The following is a 19,723-nucleotide window of genomic DNA, read 5'->3' on the forward strand; positions in this document are numbered from 1 at the left end:
TTATTATAATAAAATATAATGACATAATGATTTACTATAATAAATATGGGAATAATATAAAGAATATATTTTCATATATATCATATATACATGCACACACACTTTTTTATTTATTATAAGAAATTGGCTCATTTGGTTATGGAGGCTGATAAGTTCCAAGATCACAATTGGCTGGAGACCTAGGAGAGCCAGTGGTACATTTTCACACCAAGAACAAGTCCTGAAACAGTCAGTGGTATGGTTCCAGCGAACGTGCTGGCAGGAAGAGACGGTGCTACAGTGCAAATCCAAAGTAGGAAAAAAAAAAAAAAAACTGATGGTGCAGCTCAAAGATGATCATGCAGATGGAGAACTTCTTATTCACTACTTTTGTTCTATCCAGGCCTTCGTCTGATTGGATGAGGCCTCTTTTACTGGAAAGGAAGACTCATCTTCTGATCCATCTTCATTTATCCAGAGACATAAACCAGAAACTTGTTCATGCTCAACTCTTCTTTCTGTAACCATCATCTACATCAGGATCTTTTGCTTACGGCTCAGCTCATATTTCTTGAGCTGTCACTCTGACGGTTAAGTTGCATAGATGCAGAGCTAGAGATGGGCACGTTCATGAAAATGACTTCAAAGGAGGTGGACTGTAGTAGAGGAAAGAAAGGGTGTGGTTTCAACAAGAGTCAGGTTTCCATTTGGAGCCTTGGGAGCTCTGGAGTACACGTTGTGCTGCAGAACAGGCTCCAGCTGGAGACAAGGGGACCTTCCTTTATTACCCCTCCATGGCCACTGGGTGGGCCCTGAAAGTAGTGGGCATAATCCCCCCATTGTCTTTGGTGTGGATGTGCAAAGAAGGGCAGGCCTATGACCTGTTGGCAGTCCAGTTACTCTTTTTAGGGGGAGGTGGCGGGTACCAGGGATTGAACTCAGGCACTCAAGCACACTGAACCACATCTCCAGCCTTATTTTGTTTATTTAATTTAAAGAGAGGGTCTCACTGAGTTGCTTAGGCCCTCGCTTTTGCTGAAGCTGGCTTTGAACTTGCCATCCTCCTGCCTCAGCCTCCCGAGCCTCTGGGATGACAGGCGTGTGCCGCTGCACCCAGCAATCCAGTCACTCTTAGAGCCTGGGTGCACTGGCCTAGTGGATGGACTGGAGCTGGATGAACCAGTCTTGTCCTCACTGGCAACACCAGACTTTGATCTTTATATCCAAATCTTTATAATAATTTCAAACCATTCTGTTGCCTCTAGTCTCGTCCCCTTCAATCCATTTCCAGTACTGCAGCTAGAGTTATCATTCTGAAAGTAAAATGGAATTGTATAAGTATCCAGCTTGAAACTACTTTCAATGTGTCCTGGTATTAGCATTAAGCTTTAACTCACTCAAGAGAACCTTAATCTAGATCTTTCCCTTTCCTCTCTCCAGCTTCTTGTCTCGCTGTTTACCTTTGACAAACTATGCATGAATCAAAGTGCCTGCTACATAATAGGTGTTCATAAATAACATAAATGAATAACATAACATAAATAAATTGTTGAGTGAATATCTACATTCATATCACAGTCATATTGAACTGATGAGCTTCCTGCACATCCTGCACTGCCTGGCCTTTGTCATATGTATTCTGCTAGGAATACCCTCAGCTCAGTCCCGTGCTTGTGCACTCTTCTGACTCTGATCCTTTGGGTCCCATGGTTGGTGTTTTTGTTTGTTTATTTGTTTGTTTGTCTGTTTTTTATTTAGAAATACCTTCCTGATTCCCAAAAGAAATCTTTTTGTGTGCCCTTCAACATGCTTTCCCAGCACTATATGCTCCCACGATCCTCCCATTTATATCACTGGGTTATGATTTCTGTCCTATTCTGGAAATGTTGTAGCAAAGACGCTCTGTGAAGGCAGGATCTGGGTTTCTTTTTATTCATCACCAAAACTCTGGGTGCCTGATACAAACTTGGCACTCACAATATTTGTTGATTAATAAATGACAGACAGAGGAATGAATAGAATGTATTTAATCTGAAATTGCTTTGTGTGTTGATAGGCCTATACCACAGTGGATTTCACATTTTTCTATGTCTATAAAGCATCAGAAAAATCATTAATAAAAATCATTAATAAATCATTAATAATAAGGAAGACCAGAAGAGCATAAGAAGGAGAAAATGAAGAAAGGGAAAGAGAAAGTACTGAGAACTAAAATGGAGAAAATTCTACTCCATGCTTGAATGATTATATCAAATAAACCCAAATATTATGCCTAATTATAATGCACTAACAAAAACATTTAAAAACTGAAAAAAAATATTTTTATTTTTAATTGACACATAGTAATTACACACATGTCTGGGGTGTAATGAGACATTCCAGTATATACATCAGAACAGGGTAATTGACATATCTATCACCTCAGACCTATATCAGTTCTTTGTGTTGGAAACATCCAAAATCATCTCTACTCCCTATTCTGAAATATTTTACTAATTGTTGTAAGCTGTAGTTATCCTACTGTGCTGTAGAACAGTAGTAGTTATTCCTCCTCTCCCACTCCACACTGGTACTCATTAGCCATCCTCCTTCCATCCCTTCCTCCACTGTATCCTTCCCTGGTAAAACCATATTTTTTTAATGGTGTTTAGTGATGAAATGTTGCCTCCAAATAAACTGGTTAGCCAACAAAATATAGATAGCTCATATTTGTAAGAAAAATGATATCTTGTTGAGAGCAGAGAAATATCAAGGTAAAATCTTTGCTCTCATGCTGAAAATTTGCTTCAATAACTTACTCACTCCTCCAGTTTAAGCAAGAGTAAAAACAAATGTGGTTTCCCTGCATAGACTATTAGAATTCTCATTAGAATCTAAATCCAATCTATGTTGGAAGGAATTCCTTCATTTTCTTCATTATTTTTTCCTGTTCTCCACATGTTAATTTATTTTTTATCCTTTATATTTTGGTCCATTTTTAAAACATGTATTGTTCACCAAGCCTTGTTCTATCTCATGGAATCTGTTGTAGGAGTTTATGGAATATGATTGTGTAGTTCATAAGTAGAAACTCCAATCTGACACTCAGATGCTCTTTGAGTCGTCATCATCTTTTATGATGCGTCAGCCGCAAACTTCAGATTACAGCTGCAATGCAAAATAGATCTGAAGCCAACAAGGATCATGGTATAGTCTTCATCACTACCCATCAAAGGTGAAAGGGCCCATTGCTTTTATATCCCTGACACAGTTAAATACCACAGTTTCAGAAAACAATGACCATTAATTTGACTACACAAATACAAGGAGTTACTAATAAAAAATTATATTTTTCTTGCCTAATGTGTGTGGTTTATACTTTATATTTCCAATACAGTTTATCCTTTAATAAATTCCAACTGTTGGAAACAGTGGTTTCTTTTTAGAGTTTATTTAAATAGTAAAGTCAATAAAGATTTCTAGGTAAATCCTAACACAGAAGACAATAATTTTCTCACCCTTGCAAAAAAGTGAAAATAAACCTTTTGCTTTTATTCATAGGGCAGGCAGTCCTGAAATGCTTTCTATTTTTAAACACCCTTGCAATGAAACTTGGGAAGTTCTTATCTAAGTGACTGATGATCTGCTTTTTAAAAAAAAAAAAATGTTCTCACGTTATTGCTCATGCTTGAATTGGGGCTAAGAATAAAAGTGCATCTGAATAATTTTTAAAAAAATATTACAGCTGTAATAATTTTCTGATCTTTTTATCTTCATTACCTGGTGGGGAATATAGGAAAAAGAAAGGTCCAAGAAATCAGTGATGTTTTGACTCCTGGCTCAACAATATCAATATCAATATTGGAAGTTTTGGTATCTCACCCTTTCTGCTGGTTTTCTTACCAGTAACATAGGAATAATAGCAGTACCAATTGCTTCAGATCATTGCAGATATTACAGCTCAGCACTAATATATATTATTTCATTTATACTTTTTATTGAGTGATTGCTTATAAACCCATATATAAGGATGAAGCTGATAATACTAAGGACCACTACTGTAGAATTTCCCCAATATGAAAAGAATGGCAATGGGTTAGGTTTTCCCATTTTTTCTTGTATCCATTTCTACTCCCTTCAGTTAAGAATCTGTAAATCAACTGCATGGATATTTTTTTCTTTATCCAATAAGTATGCTTATCTGAAATTATAAAAAAAAAAATCCCTTTTGGTATTTTACTCAGTTGAATCATTGTTGGGTTCCAGACACATTTAATTTGTCACTTGAAAAAACTCTCCTACTACACAGTTTTCTAATGGCACTTTTCATCTGGGAGTTTCTCAAGGTATAGATTAAGGGATTTAACATGGGAGTTATCATGGTGTAGAATACAGCAACTGCTTTATCAATGGGTAATGTGGCTGCAGGTCTCATGTACACAAATATGCAGGGAACAAAGAACAGGACAACCACCGTGATGTGGGAGACACAGGTGGACAGGGCTTTGCGCCTACTCTCCAGGCTGTGGGTCCTCAGGGAGCGCAGGATAGCCACGTAGGAGACCAGCAGGAGGAGGAAGTTTAACAGGCAGATGAACCCACTGTTGGCAGCAACAAAGAGCCCCAGAGTGTGGGTGTCAGTGCAGACAAGATTGAGCAAAGGGTTCAGGTCACACATAAAGTGATCGATGACATTAGGGCCACAGAAGGGTAGTCGGAAGATGAAGAGGATCTGGATGGTTGCATGGAGAAAGCCTCCTGTCCACGCTACTCCCATTAGACGGCTACATGCACGTCGGTTCATGATGGTTGTGTAGTGCAAGGGCTTGCAGATGGCCACATAACGGTCATAAGCCATCACTGTAAGCAGAATTATCTCAGAGCCTCCAAAGAAATGTTCCCCAAAGATTTGAGTCATGCATCCATTGAACAGGATGATCTTCTTTTCATGGAGTACATCCACTATCAATTTAGGGGTACTAACAGAGGCGTAGCAGGCATCAATAAAGGAGAGATAGGCCAAAAAAAAGTACATAGGGGACCCCAACAATGGACTGGTAGTAATGGTGACCACAATGAGCACATTTCCTACCACAGAGATGATGTAGATGAGCAAAAACACAGCAAATACGATTTTCTGCATCTTTGGGTTCTCTGTAAGTCCCAGTAGAACAAATTCTGTCACATTATTCCTTTTCTCCATTTATTTCATATGATGACTAATTATATTACCTGAAAAATTTATTAATGTAATCATGCATTTATTAAATTTCTCCATTGTAATAAATAATAAATGTCTGAATTATGTTGAGCTGTGAACTCTTGTGAAGTTTTTATTTGATACAGAAAAATATATTCTGAATTCTTGAGGATTACCTAAATTGTCTCCTGGATGAAGACTCTGTTAAGAGCATAGGTTTGAGGAACTTTTGTGAACACCAGGGTAAGAGACATCTGTGTACAGTTAATCATTTGAGATGACTTAGAATCCAGCTTGTATTATTAGATCATATACTAGTGGCAGTTAAATCTTAAAAGGGAAGTAGATGATGATCTTCATGAATGCAACCTCAAGAATTTTCTCTGTATCTTTATGAAATTGGGGACCTTGGAAGTAGCCCATGTCATAAATGGAAAGAAGAATCTGAAGAAAAGAAAATCCTGGATATTACTCTAGTAAAGATGTTCGTGTGCCTTGGGTGAGATGGTCTGAGGTTCAGGAAGGGAGAAGATGCCAGAGACACGAGCTCATTAGCAGATTATTTAGAGTAGGTGACATAAGAGGAGGACAGAATTGATGGAGATATAAACAATGTAAAGGCTACAGTGGACACATTCATTATGTTTGTTTTTAAATCTAACTTTATTAGAGCTGATAATATACCCATTTAAATTGATTGTGCATGGTATGGCATTGAGTTTTCTTCACACATTATTCCACTTAAAAACTGTGACAACCCCTGTGGTTGGTATTGTTCTACTCATTTTGCAAATGAGGCAACAGTCTAGCAGATTAAATGGTATTGGACATAATAACAAGGATATTATTATGTAAACGTGGTGAACACTGTGTGTGTTCTGCTTTTGTAGTCATTTGCTGGTTCCATCCTCTCTCCAATCACTTTTATACTTATTTCCCGCATTAGAAAATAGAAGCACACAAGTTAAAGATTCTGCCCAAGGTCCAGCAGCTTATAAAGGGCAAAGTCAAGGTTAGATCTGAGGTTATTCTTATGTATTTATTTTTTTTTTTACTTCAAATTCTTAATTTGTCTCCTATAATGTTAGAATTAATAACATTGAGGTAGTCATCTCCTTTTGATGTAATCAATGTAATTATGACTATTTTATTTTGCCTTCACAGGCAAATTTGTATGGGACAATTTTATTAGCAGACACACACATGTTCATATACACAATAACATCTAAACGCATTCACTGAGTGCTGCATTCAGTGAAGAGCCTTTTGTCCTCTCTCCTGGCTCTATTCATTCCTTCTCTAATATCATTCCCAAATTCAGGTCTCCAAATGTTTATTGAAAATATTAAAAAGACTGCACAATTAATGTAAGTATATTGGTTTTAGAACTTACAGTCTAGATTAGAATCCTAGATCTGCTACATGCAATTTATTTTATCCAGGTGCATTTCTTGGCACCTTACATTTATATTTTCTTGCCTGTAAACTGAGGATAATGATATATACCTTACAGGTTGTCATGAGAATCAATAGAAGGAACATAGGCAAATATCCACCACAGTGCTGTGGCCATATACAGAACTTGAATTTACTGTTATAATCATGCATATACCTAAGGTACAGGCAGAATTGACAGTAAAACAATAATACAGAGGAATATTTAAACACTTAGTACACTCAGGAGGAATCATCTCCAATATTACTCTCTAAGCCACAGAGACTGATACTATTTACAGCAGTTGATCCCAGGAAGAACTCTTTTATTTTCATGATTGGACTAAACATCTGATGATTTAGGCTATATAGTATTCATATTTAAGTGTTTTACATATATAAAATGTATTGAATTTTGTTTTGTTTTCATAATTCATCTTGATTTATTAAGGAGATGTCTCAAGGCAAATGCATGATACCTGATTTCAGAGAACTGGACCCTACAAATTGCTTAATTACAAAGGGTTCAAATTTTTTTAGCTGCTAAATGATGTAAGTGATTTTACCAATTTGGCATAGGAAAGACATTATTACTTTATGTATATGTGACTGCATGACCAATATGATTCTACAACATGTATACTCAGAAAAATGAGAAATTATATCCCATCTATGTATGATACATCGAAGTGCATAAATGCATTCTGCTATCATGTATATCTAATTAAAACAAATAAAAAAGAATTAGGGTGAGGAGAAAAGACTCTATTACCATGTTTGAAAATTATTGCAGAAATATGTGTGAAAAGTAAGAATTTTATATCAACATCAGTACCACTGAAAAACTTACCTTACTCCATCTGAATGATTCTAATGGTGTTTGGGAGTGATCAGGTACAATCTGATTTCCTCTTGGAATAAATTTCAACTGGAAAATAAATCACACTTAGAAACTGTTCATGTAAATTGATATGAACTCAACAGCTATTAACAGAGTATCACTATACATCTAAGTCTTTTCTTCTAGACTAAAGCCTCAAAACATTTTCATGGAAAACCTGGCATTTGAATTTTAATGTATTTATTTGAAATATTATGGAAAATTGATATTCTGAGAAAAACTGTCTCACAGGGCAAAAGGCATAAAGAGTAGAGGAAATACACTTAGATCAGTCACTCCACTCATGGTGAATCTTGACCTGGGGATTTTAACAACAAAAATGTATTTTTTTACCTTGCACTGCATAGCCATTTATAAAGGTTTCCACAAAGATTCAAGGACTTTGTCTTATATCTGTGACTTTATCTCCCAGGAATTAATTAGGTCTAGATGGAAAAGCTTTGTCTTAGAAGTATATATTCTGAAGAGACATGGGCATGTTGTGGGGGCAGGGGTGTTTGAATGGGGAATTGTATTCCCTGCCCTTGGAATGCAAGCAGGTCAGTTCTTTTCTCTGTGTGAAGGTGGGTTGTTAAGATGCCTGAATGCCACGTGGATACAAAGGTGGCATGATTCCAGCATGAGAACCTTGGTTCTGATCTCCCTGTTGACTTGTGTCACAGAAGGAACTTCTGTTTTCTTATCAATATCAAACGTTTTTTCTGGAAATTTGCCATTGATTGTTTGGAAGTCAGAATAGTGAAGTCAGAAAATTAATGGCAGTTATTTTAAAGTATTTTATTCCAAAATCTCTTTTTCTTCCCCACCATCCCTGACTGTTGAGTTAGATTTAACCAATAAAACCTGTGAATATTTAAATTGTATGACTTGAAGTTTTTAGGTACATATGCACTGCAAAATAATAACCACAAGCAAATTCACTATCAATTTACATAGTTAACACTGTTATTATTTTATTTTTTGTTAGTGAGACTTTAGATTTACCCTCATAGCTTCACTGTACATTAGATATCTTGAACTTCTCCATCTTACATGAGTGAAACTGCATATTTTGCGGCCAACATCTCCACATTTCCTTCACCCACTAGCCCTTGGCAACAGCATTCTACTTTACCTCTATGCATTTGACATTTTTAGATTGCACATATTGGTGAGAATTTACAGCCATTTATCTTTCTGGCTGGCTTTCACTTGGCACGTCCTTTAGGTCCATACACGTGTCAACTGGCAAGATTTCCTTCTTTATAAAATGGAAAGATTATATATATGATCTCTTCTCCCCCCTTATCTCTCCCTCATACACACACACACACACACACACACACACACACCCCACCTGTTCTTTATTCATTCATCCACTGATGGACTATTAGGTTGATTTTGTGTCTAGCATGAATAATGTGTGGAATGGATAATGGGCCAGGAAGCATTTCTTTAAGAAACTGCTGTTGAATGATAAGAAGACACCACAGACATTAAAAGAGAGGCAGTCTCCCAATCAGAGAAAACATTTGACCTTTGACTTTGGGGGACTACTTTATTTCACTGAGCATGATAGTCTCCAAATCCATACATTTACTGGCAAATGTCATAAAGTAATTCTTTTTTTTTTTTTAGAGAGAGAGAGAATTTTTAATATTTATTTATTTATTTTTTTAGTTTTCAGCGGACACAACATCTTTGTTTGTATGTGGTGCTGAGGATCGAACCCGGGCCACACGCATGCCAGGTGAGCGCACTACCACTTGAGTCACATCCCCAGCCCATAAAGTCATTCTTCATGGTTGAGTAATACTTCATTGTTTATATATACAATTTCTTTATTCATTCATCTGTTGAAGGGCACCTAAGTTAGGTCCATAGCTTAGCTAATGTGAACTATGCTGCTAAAAAACATTGATGTGACTGTATCACTATAGTATGCTGCCTTTAAATCTGTTGGATATATGCCAAATAGTTGGATAGCTGAGTCAAATGGTGGTTCCATTCCTAGATTTTAAAGGAATCTCCATACTATTTGCAAAAGTGGTTACACTAATTTACATAAATGTATGAGTGTACCTTTTCCTCATATCCTCATCATTTATTATTTGCATTCTTGATAATTGCCATCTGAATGGAGTGAGATAAAATTTCAATATAATTTTGATTTGCATTTCCCTGATTGCTAGAAATATTGAACATTCTTACATATTTTATTGATCATTTTTTTTCTTTTGAGATGTGTCTGTTATTTTGCCCATGTTAACTGGGTTATTATTTTTTGTTGTTATGTTTTTGAGTTCTTTGTATATTCTGGATATTAATGCCCTATCTCAGCCACAGGTGGCAAAGATTTTCCATTCTGCTCTCTCTTCTCGTTCTTGTTTATTTTGCTTGGAAGAAGCATTTTCATCGAATGTTACCACATTGATTTTTTTGTTTTATTTCTTGTACTTCAGGACCTTTGTTAAGGAAATTGGTTCCTTTGCCAACACACTAGAGTGTTGGGACCTACTTTTGCTTCTAGCAGTTACAGAGTTTCTAGGTCTTTGATCCACTTTGAGTTAAACTTTGTGCAGTGTGAGAAATAGGGGTCAACTTTCATTCTTCTGCACATGAATTCCCAGCACCATTTGTTAAAAGGACTGGTTTCTCCAACATATGTTTTTAGCACTTTTGTCTAATATCAGATAATTGTATTTATGTGGGTTTGTCTCTGTGACTTCTATTCCATTGGTCGTCTGGTCTCTTTTGGTGCTAATACTACGCTGTTTTTGTTACTATAGCTCCGTAGGACAGATTAAGGTTCAGTAATGTGATCTTCCTGCTTTACTCTTCTTGCTGAGGATTGATTTGGCTATTCTGGGTCTCTTATATTTCCAAATGATTTTCAGAATTGCTTTTTATACTTCTTTGAAGGATGGCATTGGCATTTTGATGGGCAATCCATTGAATCTTATAGCACTTTTGGTAGTATAGCCATTTTGACAATATTCATTCTGCCAATCCAAGAACATGGGAGAACTTTCCATTTTCTAAAGTCTTCTTCAATTTCTTCCTGTAGTATTCTATAGTTTTTATTGTAGAGGTCCTTCACTTGTTTTTGTTAGATTGATTCCTAACTCTCTCAAGTTTTTGTGGTTACTGTGAGTGGGATAGTTTCCCTAATCTCTTGTTCAGCAGAATAATTGTTAGAATATAGGAATATGATTGATTTATGAGTGTTGATCTTGTATATTGCTACTTGGCTAAATTCACTTACGAGCTCTAGGAGTTTTCTGGTGGAGATTTGTGAGTGTTCTAAATATAGAATCATGTCATCAGCAAACAGAAATTTTGAGCTCTTTCTTTCTAATTTAAATCCCTTGAATTTACTTATCTTGTCTAATTGTTCTGTCTAGAATCTCGAGGACTATGTTGAATAGGAGTGGTGAAAATGGGCATCCCTGTCTTATTCCTGTTTTTAGAGGAAATGCTTTCAGTTTTTATCCATATAGTATGTTGTTGGCCTTTTGTTTGTCATAGATAGGCTTCATAATGTTAAGGTAAGTTTAGCTCTAGTTTTTCTAGTGTTTTAAACATGAATGGGTGTGGTACTTTTTCAAATGCTTTTTTCTGCATCTATTGAGACAATTATGCGATTCTGGACCTTAATTTTATTTATGTAATGAATTACATGTATTGATTTCTGTATGTTGAACCAAAGTAGCCTCCCTGGAATGAAACCCAGGGGTCATGGTGCAATATCTTTTTAATGTGGTTTTGTATTCAGTTTGCCTATATTTCATTAAGAATTTTTGCATCTCCCTTTATCAATTATATTGGTCTGAAGTTTTCGTTGTCTTTGCCTAGTTTTGGTACTAGGGTGATACTGGCTTCATCGAATAAGTTTATTCTATTTCAAGGAATAATTTGAGGAGTATTGGCATTAGTTCTTATTTAAAGGTCTTGTGGAACTTGACTAAGAATCTTCCTGATCCTAGGCTTTTCTTTCTTGGAAGACTTTGGAGAACTGCTTCAGTTTCATTACTTGAAATTTATCCGTTTAAATTTTCTATACCCTCATGGTTCAATTTGGGTAGGTTATATGTCTCTAGGAATTTTTCCATATATTTTAAGATTTTCTAGCTTCTTGGAGTATAAATTTTCAAAATTCTTTCTGATTATCCTATGAATTTCAATAGTGTCTGTGGTGATATTTCCTTTTCATCTCTAATTTAGTTCATTTGAGTGTTCTCTCTTTTTCATTTGGTTAGTTTGGCTAAGGGTTTATCAATCTTGCTTATCTTTTCAGAAAACCAACTCTTTGTTTTGTTGATCTTTTGTATTGTTTTATCTCAATTTCATTTATTTTGGCTCTAATTTTAACTATTTCCTGTATTCTACTGATACTGGTTTTGTTTTTTTCTTCATTTTCTAGGGTCTTGGGATGTAAAGTTAGATTATTTATTTGGTATCTATTCTTTTTCTTCATAAACTGAATTCTATAAACTTTCCTCTGAGAAATGTCTTCACACAATCCCCAAAATTTTGATGTTGTATTACTATACTAATTTACTTTTAAGATTCTTTTATTCCACCCCTTATTTCTTATGCTATCCATTCATCATTCAAAAGTGTACTATTTAATCTCCAGGTGTTAGAGTGGTTTCTATTTTTATTTTATCATTGATTTCTAATTTTATTTCATCATGATATGATAGAATGAATATATTATCTTGATTATTTTGTATTTGCTAAAATTTTCTTTGTGACCTAAAATATGGTCTATTTTAGAAAATGTTCCATGTGCTTCTGAGGAGAAAGTGAATTCAGTCCTTGATGGATGAAATATTCTGTATGTGTTTTTAGTCTAAACTATTAATTTTATTGCTTATTTGTTTATTTTTATTGGTCCTCCTTGGTTATACATGATAGTATAATCCATTTTGATAGAATTATACCAACTTGGAATATATCTTATTCTAATTAGGACCTCATTCTTTTAGGTGGACACAATGGTGGGATTCACTTAGGTATTTTCATGTTTTATAGAAAAATTGTTAGATTTATTATAATGTCTTTCCCATTCCTATCTCGCTCCCTTCCCTTCATTCCTCTTTGTCTAATCTACTGAACTTTTCTTGTTACCCTCCCCTCCTTGATTGTAGTTTAGCTTCCACATATCAGAGAAAACATTTGACCTTTGGTTTGGGGGGGTTGGTTTATTTTACTTAGCATGATAATCTCCAGATCCATCCATTTATGGCAAATGTCATAAGGTCATTTTTCTTTATGGCTGAGTATTCCACTGTTTTACATACCACAATTTCTTTATCCATTTATCTATTGATGGGCAGCTATGTTGGCTCCATAGTTTAGCTATCATGAATTAAGCTGCTAAAAATATTGATGTGCCTGTGTCACTGTAGTATATTGATTTTAAATCCTTTGGGCAGGTTCCAAGGAGTGGGATATATAAGTTGAATAGTTGTTCCATCCCTAGTTTTTTGAGGGTTCTCCATACTGCTTTCCAGAGGGGTTGCACCAATCTGTTGTCCCACCAACAATGTATGAGAATCTCCTTTCCCCCACAGTTTCACCAACATTTGTTATTATTACTTGTATTCCTGATAGTTGCCATTCTGATAGGAGTGAGATGAAATCTCAGTGTAGTTTTAATTTGCATTTCTCTAATTGCTATTAATGTTTAACATTTTTATATATTTGTTGACCATTCATATTTCTTCATTTGAAAATGGTCTGTTCTGTTCCTTTGCCCCTTTACTGATTGAGTCATTGCTTTGGTGTTAAGTTTTGTTTGTTTGTTTGTTTGTTTTGTTCTTTTTTTTTTTTAGTTCTTTATACATTCTGGAGATTCATGCTCTATCTGAGGTGCAGTTGGCAAAGAATTTTCCCCATTCTGTAGGTTCTCTCTTCATGGCCTTGATTGTTTCCTTTGCTATGAAGAAGCTTTTTAGTTTGATGCCATTCCATTTATTAATTTTTGTGTTTAAAAGTGGAGTCTTATTTAAAAAAAATCAGTTCCTGAGCCAATATGACGAAGTGTTGGACCTAAATTTTCTTCTAGTATGTGCAGCTTTTCTGGTCTAATTCCTAGTTATTTGATCCACTTAGAGTTGATTTTTGTGCAAGGTGAGTGATAACTTTCATTCTATTACATATGGATTTTCAGTTTTCCTAGAACCACTTGTGAAGAGTTTGTCTTTTCCCCAGTGTAATTGTATTTTCTAGTTGTGTGGAATATTTACTCATTTCTGGATGATTTATATAGTGTTGACAGAGATGTATTAACATCACCCATTATTATAGTATTTTGGTGTATTTGATTCTTAATATTTAGAAGAGTTTGTTTTATATATGTAAATACAACATTATTTGGGGAGTAAATATTTATAATCCTTATATCTTATTGTATGATTCTCTTAAGTAGTATGAAGTGAAATTCTTTGTCTTGATTTATTTTGGCTTGAAATCCACTTCCTGTATATACTAATATAGAAGATAAACAGTCTAAACTCTTCAATCAAAAGACAAAGGTTGGAAAAATGGATTAAAGAAGACTACAAAACAATATGCTATCTGCAAGACAGTCATGTCACAGGCAAAGGCATACACAGATGGAAGGTGAAATGATGGGAAAAGACATACCATACATATTGCACTTGTAAACAAGCAGGGATAGTTACTCTCACATTGAGTTGACTTTTGTATATAGGGGTTATCTATATATCTCTTTATGTGCCAGTACTATACTGTTTAGAATACTGTAACCTTGTAATATATCCTGAAATATAAATGTACAATATCTGATGGTTATTTCTTCTTACTAAAGATTTACTTGGATAGTCAATATTTTCTGTGGTTCAGTGTGATTTTTTTAAAAAAAATTAATATACAGAATGTCATTGGCATTTCTAGTGGGATTTCATTGACTTGGATATTATGAACATTTTAACAGTATAATTCTTGCAATCTATAAACTTGTAACATTTTTGTTTGTCCTTGTCTTTTTTAATTTTTTTCATCAATATTTTATAATTTTAGTGTATAAATATTTTATATTTTAACATTATTATTAAGTAGGCTTTGTAGCATAGAGAATTAAACTTTCTTCATTTCCTTTTTAAAAACTACTTGTTTGTGTATAAAAATGTGACTTTTTCCCTTTACTTTTTACCCTGCAAACTCCACTGAATTGATGTTTTAGTTCTCACAGCTTTTGTGTGTGTGTGTGTGTGTGTGTGTGTGTGTGGATATGGTTGGTGGCAGTGGTGAATCCATAGGTATTTCAATGTATGTGGTCATATCCTTTGCAAACTGAGATAATTTTAGTTCTTTCTTTCATGTTTAGGTGTCTTTTACTTCTTTTTTTTTTACTAAGAAGCCCTGTGCTGTGTTGAATAGAATCAGCAAGAATGGGCATCTTTGAATTATAGGAGATCTAGAGGGAAAATTGTTAATTTGACCTTGTTGATCTTAATGTTAGATCTAGGCTTTTCATATATGACTTTTATTGTTTGAGGTAGATTCCTTCCTATATATATTGTTGAGAGAACTTTCCCCTCATGATTGGCATTTCATCAGATGCTTTTCCTGTGTCAATTGAGATGATATTGTTGTTGTTAATGTGGTGTATCACATTGATTGATATTTGTATGTTGAACTATCCTGCATCTCAGGGATAAATCCTACTTGATCAAGGTGCACAGTTCTTCTAATGCACCGTTTAATTTCATTTGTTATTATTTCTTGAGGATTTCACATTTGTGTTCATCAGGAATATTGGCCTGTAGTTTTATTTTCTTGTGGTGTTATTATCTGGTTTGGGTATCAGGTGATGTTGGACTTAGAGAATGAATTTGGAAATGTTCTTGTTTATTTGAAGAATTTAAGAAGGATTGGTTTTAGTTCTTGTTACGTGTTTGTTAGAGCATGTGAAGATATAGAGTCTTGGGTTATTTTTTTGTTGGGAGATTTTAAATTACTTGTTAAATCTCCTTATTCATTATTAGCTCAGTCAAGGTTTCTTTTTCTCTTGATTGAGTTTTGTCAAGTTGTTCATTTCTAGGAATTTAGCCATTTATTCAAGGTTATCAAATTTATTGATGTAGAATTGTTTATAGTAATCTGTGAGAGTCCTTCTTATTTTTTAAGTCTTCATTATAATGTTTTATTTTTCATATCCCATTTATTTGAGTATTCCCTCTTTTTTCCACTGTTCTAAGGGTTTGCTAATTATCTTGCAAAAACCCAACACTTAGTTTTTTGATCATTCTATCGTTCTCCCCATCTCTATTTTTTTTATTTCTGCTCTAATCTTTATTATTGCTTACCTGCTACTGATTTCAGGCTTAGTTCATTTCCCATTTCCTAATTCTTTGAGGTGTGAAGTTAGATTTTTTTTTCTTGGTATAGACGTCTACTACTGTAAACTGTCTTCTAGTACTTCTTTCCTGTGTCCCATAAGTGGTGTGTGTGTGTGTGTGTGTGTGTGTGTGTGTGTTGGGGGATAGTTAGGGCACTTTTAAAATCCTCCTTTGGCTTCCTCTTGGACCCAATAGTTATTCAAGAATTTGGTGAGGTTTATTTTTAAATTTTCATGCATTTTTAAACAAAGATAAGAAATATATTTCTTATAGTTCTAGGGGCTGGGAAGTTCAAATTAAGGGCTCAAATGCAATGAGGACCTTCTTGCTGTATCTTCCCTTTGCACAGATGAAAAGCAAGAGGTCAAACTGACAGTCCTAACCCTATTGCAGTCAACATTATTCCATTCATGGGGTGGGCCCTCATGATCCAAATATCTTCTGTCAGTCCCACCTCCCACCCAACACTGTTGTACTAGGGACCAAATTCATCAGATTTTAGCTAATGGTTTTCTTTTACATCAAATAAAGGTCAAGAAAGATCCTTGGTATGATTTTGATGCTCTTAAATTTGTTAAGGTTTATTTTGTGATATAGCATGTCATCTATCACATGAAGAATGTTCCATCTGTATTTGAGTAAAAAGTAGAGTCTTCTGAGACAGTTTTGGGCCAGCCTCAAGCAACTTGGTGGTACCCTGTCTCGATTTTTTTTTAATTGAAGGGGATGTGCTGAAGATGTATCTCAGTGGTAAAGTGCACCTGGTTCAATCCCCAGTACAAAAACAAACAAACAAAGAAAGAAAACAGCCATAGTCTTCTGTCATTTGGTAAAAAGTTTTGAATGTCTGTTGAGTCCATTTGGTTTACAGCATTGTTCAAATTAACTACTTTGACTGGAATTTGTATCCACTATTGAAAGTATAGAATTGAAGCCTCCTAATATTACTATATTATTGACAGTTTCTCTCTGTAGATCTGTTAATATTTATTTTATGCATTTAGGTGTTTGATGTTGGGTCCATGTCTTGTTGAATAGAAATAGAGAAAAAAAAGGAAATAAATAGAAAAAAATAAGACCAGTAAATAGAAGAAGAAAAAAGTAACCAAATGACAAAAGTAAGTTCTTACTGATCAACGTGACTTCAAATGTAGGTGGATTGAACTCCCCAATGAAAACACAGAGAGTAGCTAAGTAGGTTCTTTTAAAAATGATAGCTTGCTATGCTGTCTACAGGACATGCACAGGCTGAAATCAATGACATGCACAAAGATATTTGATGCAAATTGTAGTAAAAAGATGACAACACTTACATGACACAAAATATACTTTATGTTAAAACTGATCATCTTTATAGAGATAAAGATGATCACTATATAATGATGGAAGACTGAATTCAAGAGAAATATATAATAATTACAAAATTACATAATTTAAATAATATTTCTGCCAACTTTTTTTTCTCTTATCCATCTTAAATTCTCATAATGCATGTATTAGTCCATTTGGTGTGGTCCTGTAACTACTATAGGCTTTCTTAGCTGCTTTTCATTCTTTTCTTAGCATTTTCCAGAACACGTATAATGTTTATTAACTATAGTTGCCACGTATTGCAATAGAGCTCTTGAACTTATTCCTTTGATCTAACTGAAATTTTATATCCTTTGACCAATAGCTCCCCAACTCTCCCTGAGCCTCTAGTCACCATATTTCTATCCTACGCTTCTATGAGTTTAACATTTTTAATTTTCCCATATAAGGGAAACCATGCAGCATTTGTCTTTTGAGCCTAGTTTTATTTCCTTATTTCTTGGTTGAAAAACACCGTATTTCTGGTTGAGCTTATGAGAAACTGCTCAGTGTGTTTCAACATCTGTGTGCTTTCTACTGTGTTATCTTTGGTTGGATGTTGGTGAATTTGATACAACTGGGGTTTTCAATTGCCTGGAGCATTTTTGCTTTCTGTTTGAGTAATTTCTTGTTAATTGAGAGTGACCATGAAATCCTATAGTGCACTTGGACATACTTTTGGAAAAGTGCAGATGATTGGATTGAATTTGCAACAGGGTAGACTACAAATGTTGGAGTGTTCACACAGGTACTTTTTTGCGCTGTTCACCAAGTAGTGTTGTCCAGCTCAATCTCAAACTTATCCATCTTCCCAAGAACCACCCTTACTTTTCTCACCCAGACCTTGAAGAAGATCTTTAGGCTTTAACTTGATAATCGTTTCCTTAGGAAGATCTTCCTTGAACACTCTCACTTCCACCCATTGTAAGCCTTGGCCCGTTGAATAGACATATAGCACCATGTCTTTTCATATAGAGCTTACCACTATTTTATTTTTGTGTATTTATTTATTTATTTATTTATTTATTTATTGCAGTGCTAGTGAACCTAGGACCTCATGCTTTGTAGGCAAGCACTCTGCCACTACGACCCATCTCCAGCCCAACTACTTTTTGTTTTTTTAATAATTGAATTTTTGCATCCTGAGTCCAGAGGCACTATCTGGACTTTGATGGCAGACTTTTTTGTTTTAAATATTAGTTCTGCCCCTAATACACTTTTAATATCTGATAAATTAAACTCAAAGTGCCTTAGTCTCCTCATCTGTGACAGGAATGATAGTACCTATCATAAAGGGTACCATATGCAATGTGTTTAATAAAGGGCTTGGTAAATTATATTGAATAGTTAGTTATCATCATTGTTACAGGATGACACTGTGCTGATACATATTAATGCTTAAAGAACATTTGTTAAAAAGAGAGAGAGAGAAATCACTCAGGTTTTGACTGCAGCCCTATGGTTATTCCAGTCCCCCAGATGAATGCAAACTTTTATCAAAAAGGTTGTTCACAAAAAAAAAAAAGTCACTCACTAGCAAAGAGACAGTAGGAGGATGGGATAAGTCATTGAGCTTTTGGTAAAGGTTCCTAAAAATTGCTCTTATCTGGGGAAATAGCGTTGGGGGAGTTGCCCACTTGTATAAACCTCATGTACCTGTACTGTGAGAATTGAAGGACTTCAGAAGTCAGGGAAGTGAAGATTTCTGGGAAGAACTAGTCTCAAAAGCGCTGCCTCTACCAAGCAATCTGGAGAGAATGGTTTTTGGAGAAGGAAACCTGAGTCTGAAACACTAAGATACGTGACTCTGCACCAGGCAACAACGCTCTAAAAAACACTTGTAAGAACCAGTTTCAGGAGATTTTTATCCAGGGGACTTTTAATTAGTTCCTGATGTTTGATCATTGGATTTGCTTTCCCAGCTTTGGAAATGTCTACCTTGTTCTTAGGGCAAAAAAAAATCAAGGCTGTCAGTCAGATCAAGTTCTATATAAAAATTATGAAAACTCTTATTTCTGTGAGTCGCATAGAAAAGGGATTGGACCAGACCTGGTGAAACCATGCCTCTCCCTTCAAAGTCCAGATTCCACGTAAGCATAGAGTCAGTGAAGTCTGGTGTCTGGCATAGTTTATTATCTGGACTAGTTGAGGCTGGATTGAGAAGCTCCAGATGTGCAGGGTGGGGAGGAGCATTGGTAAGTAGGAGAACAGAGATTTTCTTTTCTATTTTCCTTCAGGTTTTTCTTTTATGAAATGCTGGTTTTATTCATCTATCTATTTATCTATGTATTTATTTTTACAGCAAATTAACGTGACCATTATTCTGCACACATTTCTCAATGAGGCAAATTCTAATACAGCCTATTTTAAGTGTTTTGGGGTCTGAAAAGTTAGTAGTTCTAACTCTCAAAATAGAGTTGTGAAAAAAATGGACCCCTTTTTCTTACTAGTTTTCATCTATTGTACAAGAACAAACTATGACATTTATACACCAATATTTTTTTTCTGATGCTAACCTAAACGCCACAA

At 35.0% G+C, this 19,723-nt stretch overlaps 1 protein-coding gene across 1 annotated transcript; it reads right to left on the minus strand.

Annotated features, from left to right (window-relative positions):
* Positions 1 to 3,244: 3,244 nt before the first annotated feature.
* Positions 3,245 to 5,161, minus strand: LOC114093539 (olfactory receptor 4C46-like). The gene is made up of 2 exons (XM_027936333.2): positions 4,264 to 5,161; positions 3,245 to 3,270 (listed from the first exon to the last, which is right to left on the minus strand). The coding sequence occupies exons 1-2, from the start codon at positions 5,159 to 5,161 to the stop codon at positions 3,245 to 3,247; spliced, it is 924 nt and encodes a 307-aa protein (XP_027792134.2).
* Between the last annotated feature and the right edge of the window lie 14,562 nt (positions 5,162 to 19,723).

The sequence above is a fragment of the Marmota flaviventris genome, chromosome 9, assembly GCF_047511675.1.
Source record: "Marmota flaviventris isolate mMarFla1 chromosome 9, mMarFla1.hap1, whole genome shotgun sequence".
Lineage (NCBI taxonomy): Eukaryota > Metazoa > Chordata > Mammalia > Rodentia > Sciuridae > Marmota > Marmota flaviventris.

Coding starts and splice junctions, on each gene's coding strand:
- LOC114093539 (XM_027936333.2), bottom strand. CDS start 5,161: ATGGAGAAAAGGAATAATGTGACAGAATTTGTTCTACTGGGACTTACA. Junction 3,271..4,263: donor AAGTGCCATTAGAAAACTGT/GTAGTAGGAGAG, acceptor GTATTTGTGTAG/TCAAATTAATGGTCATTGTT.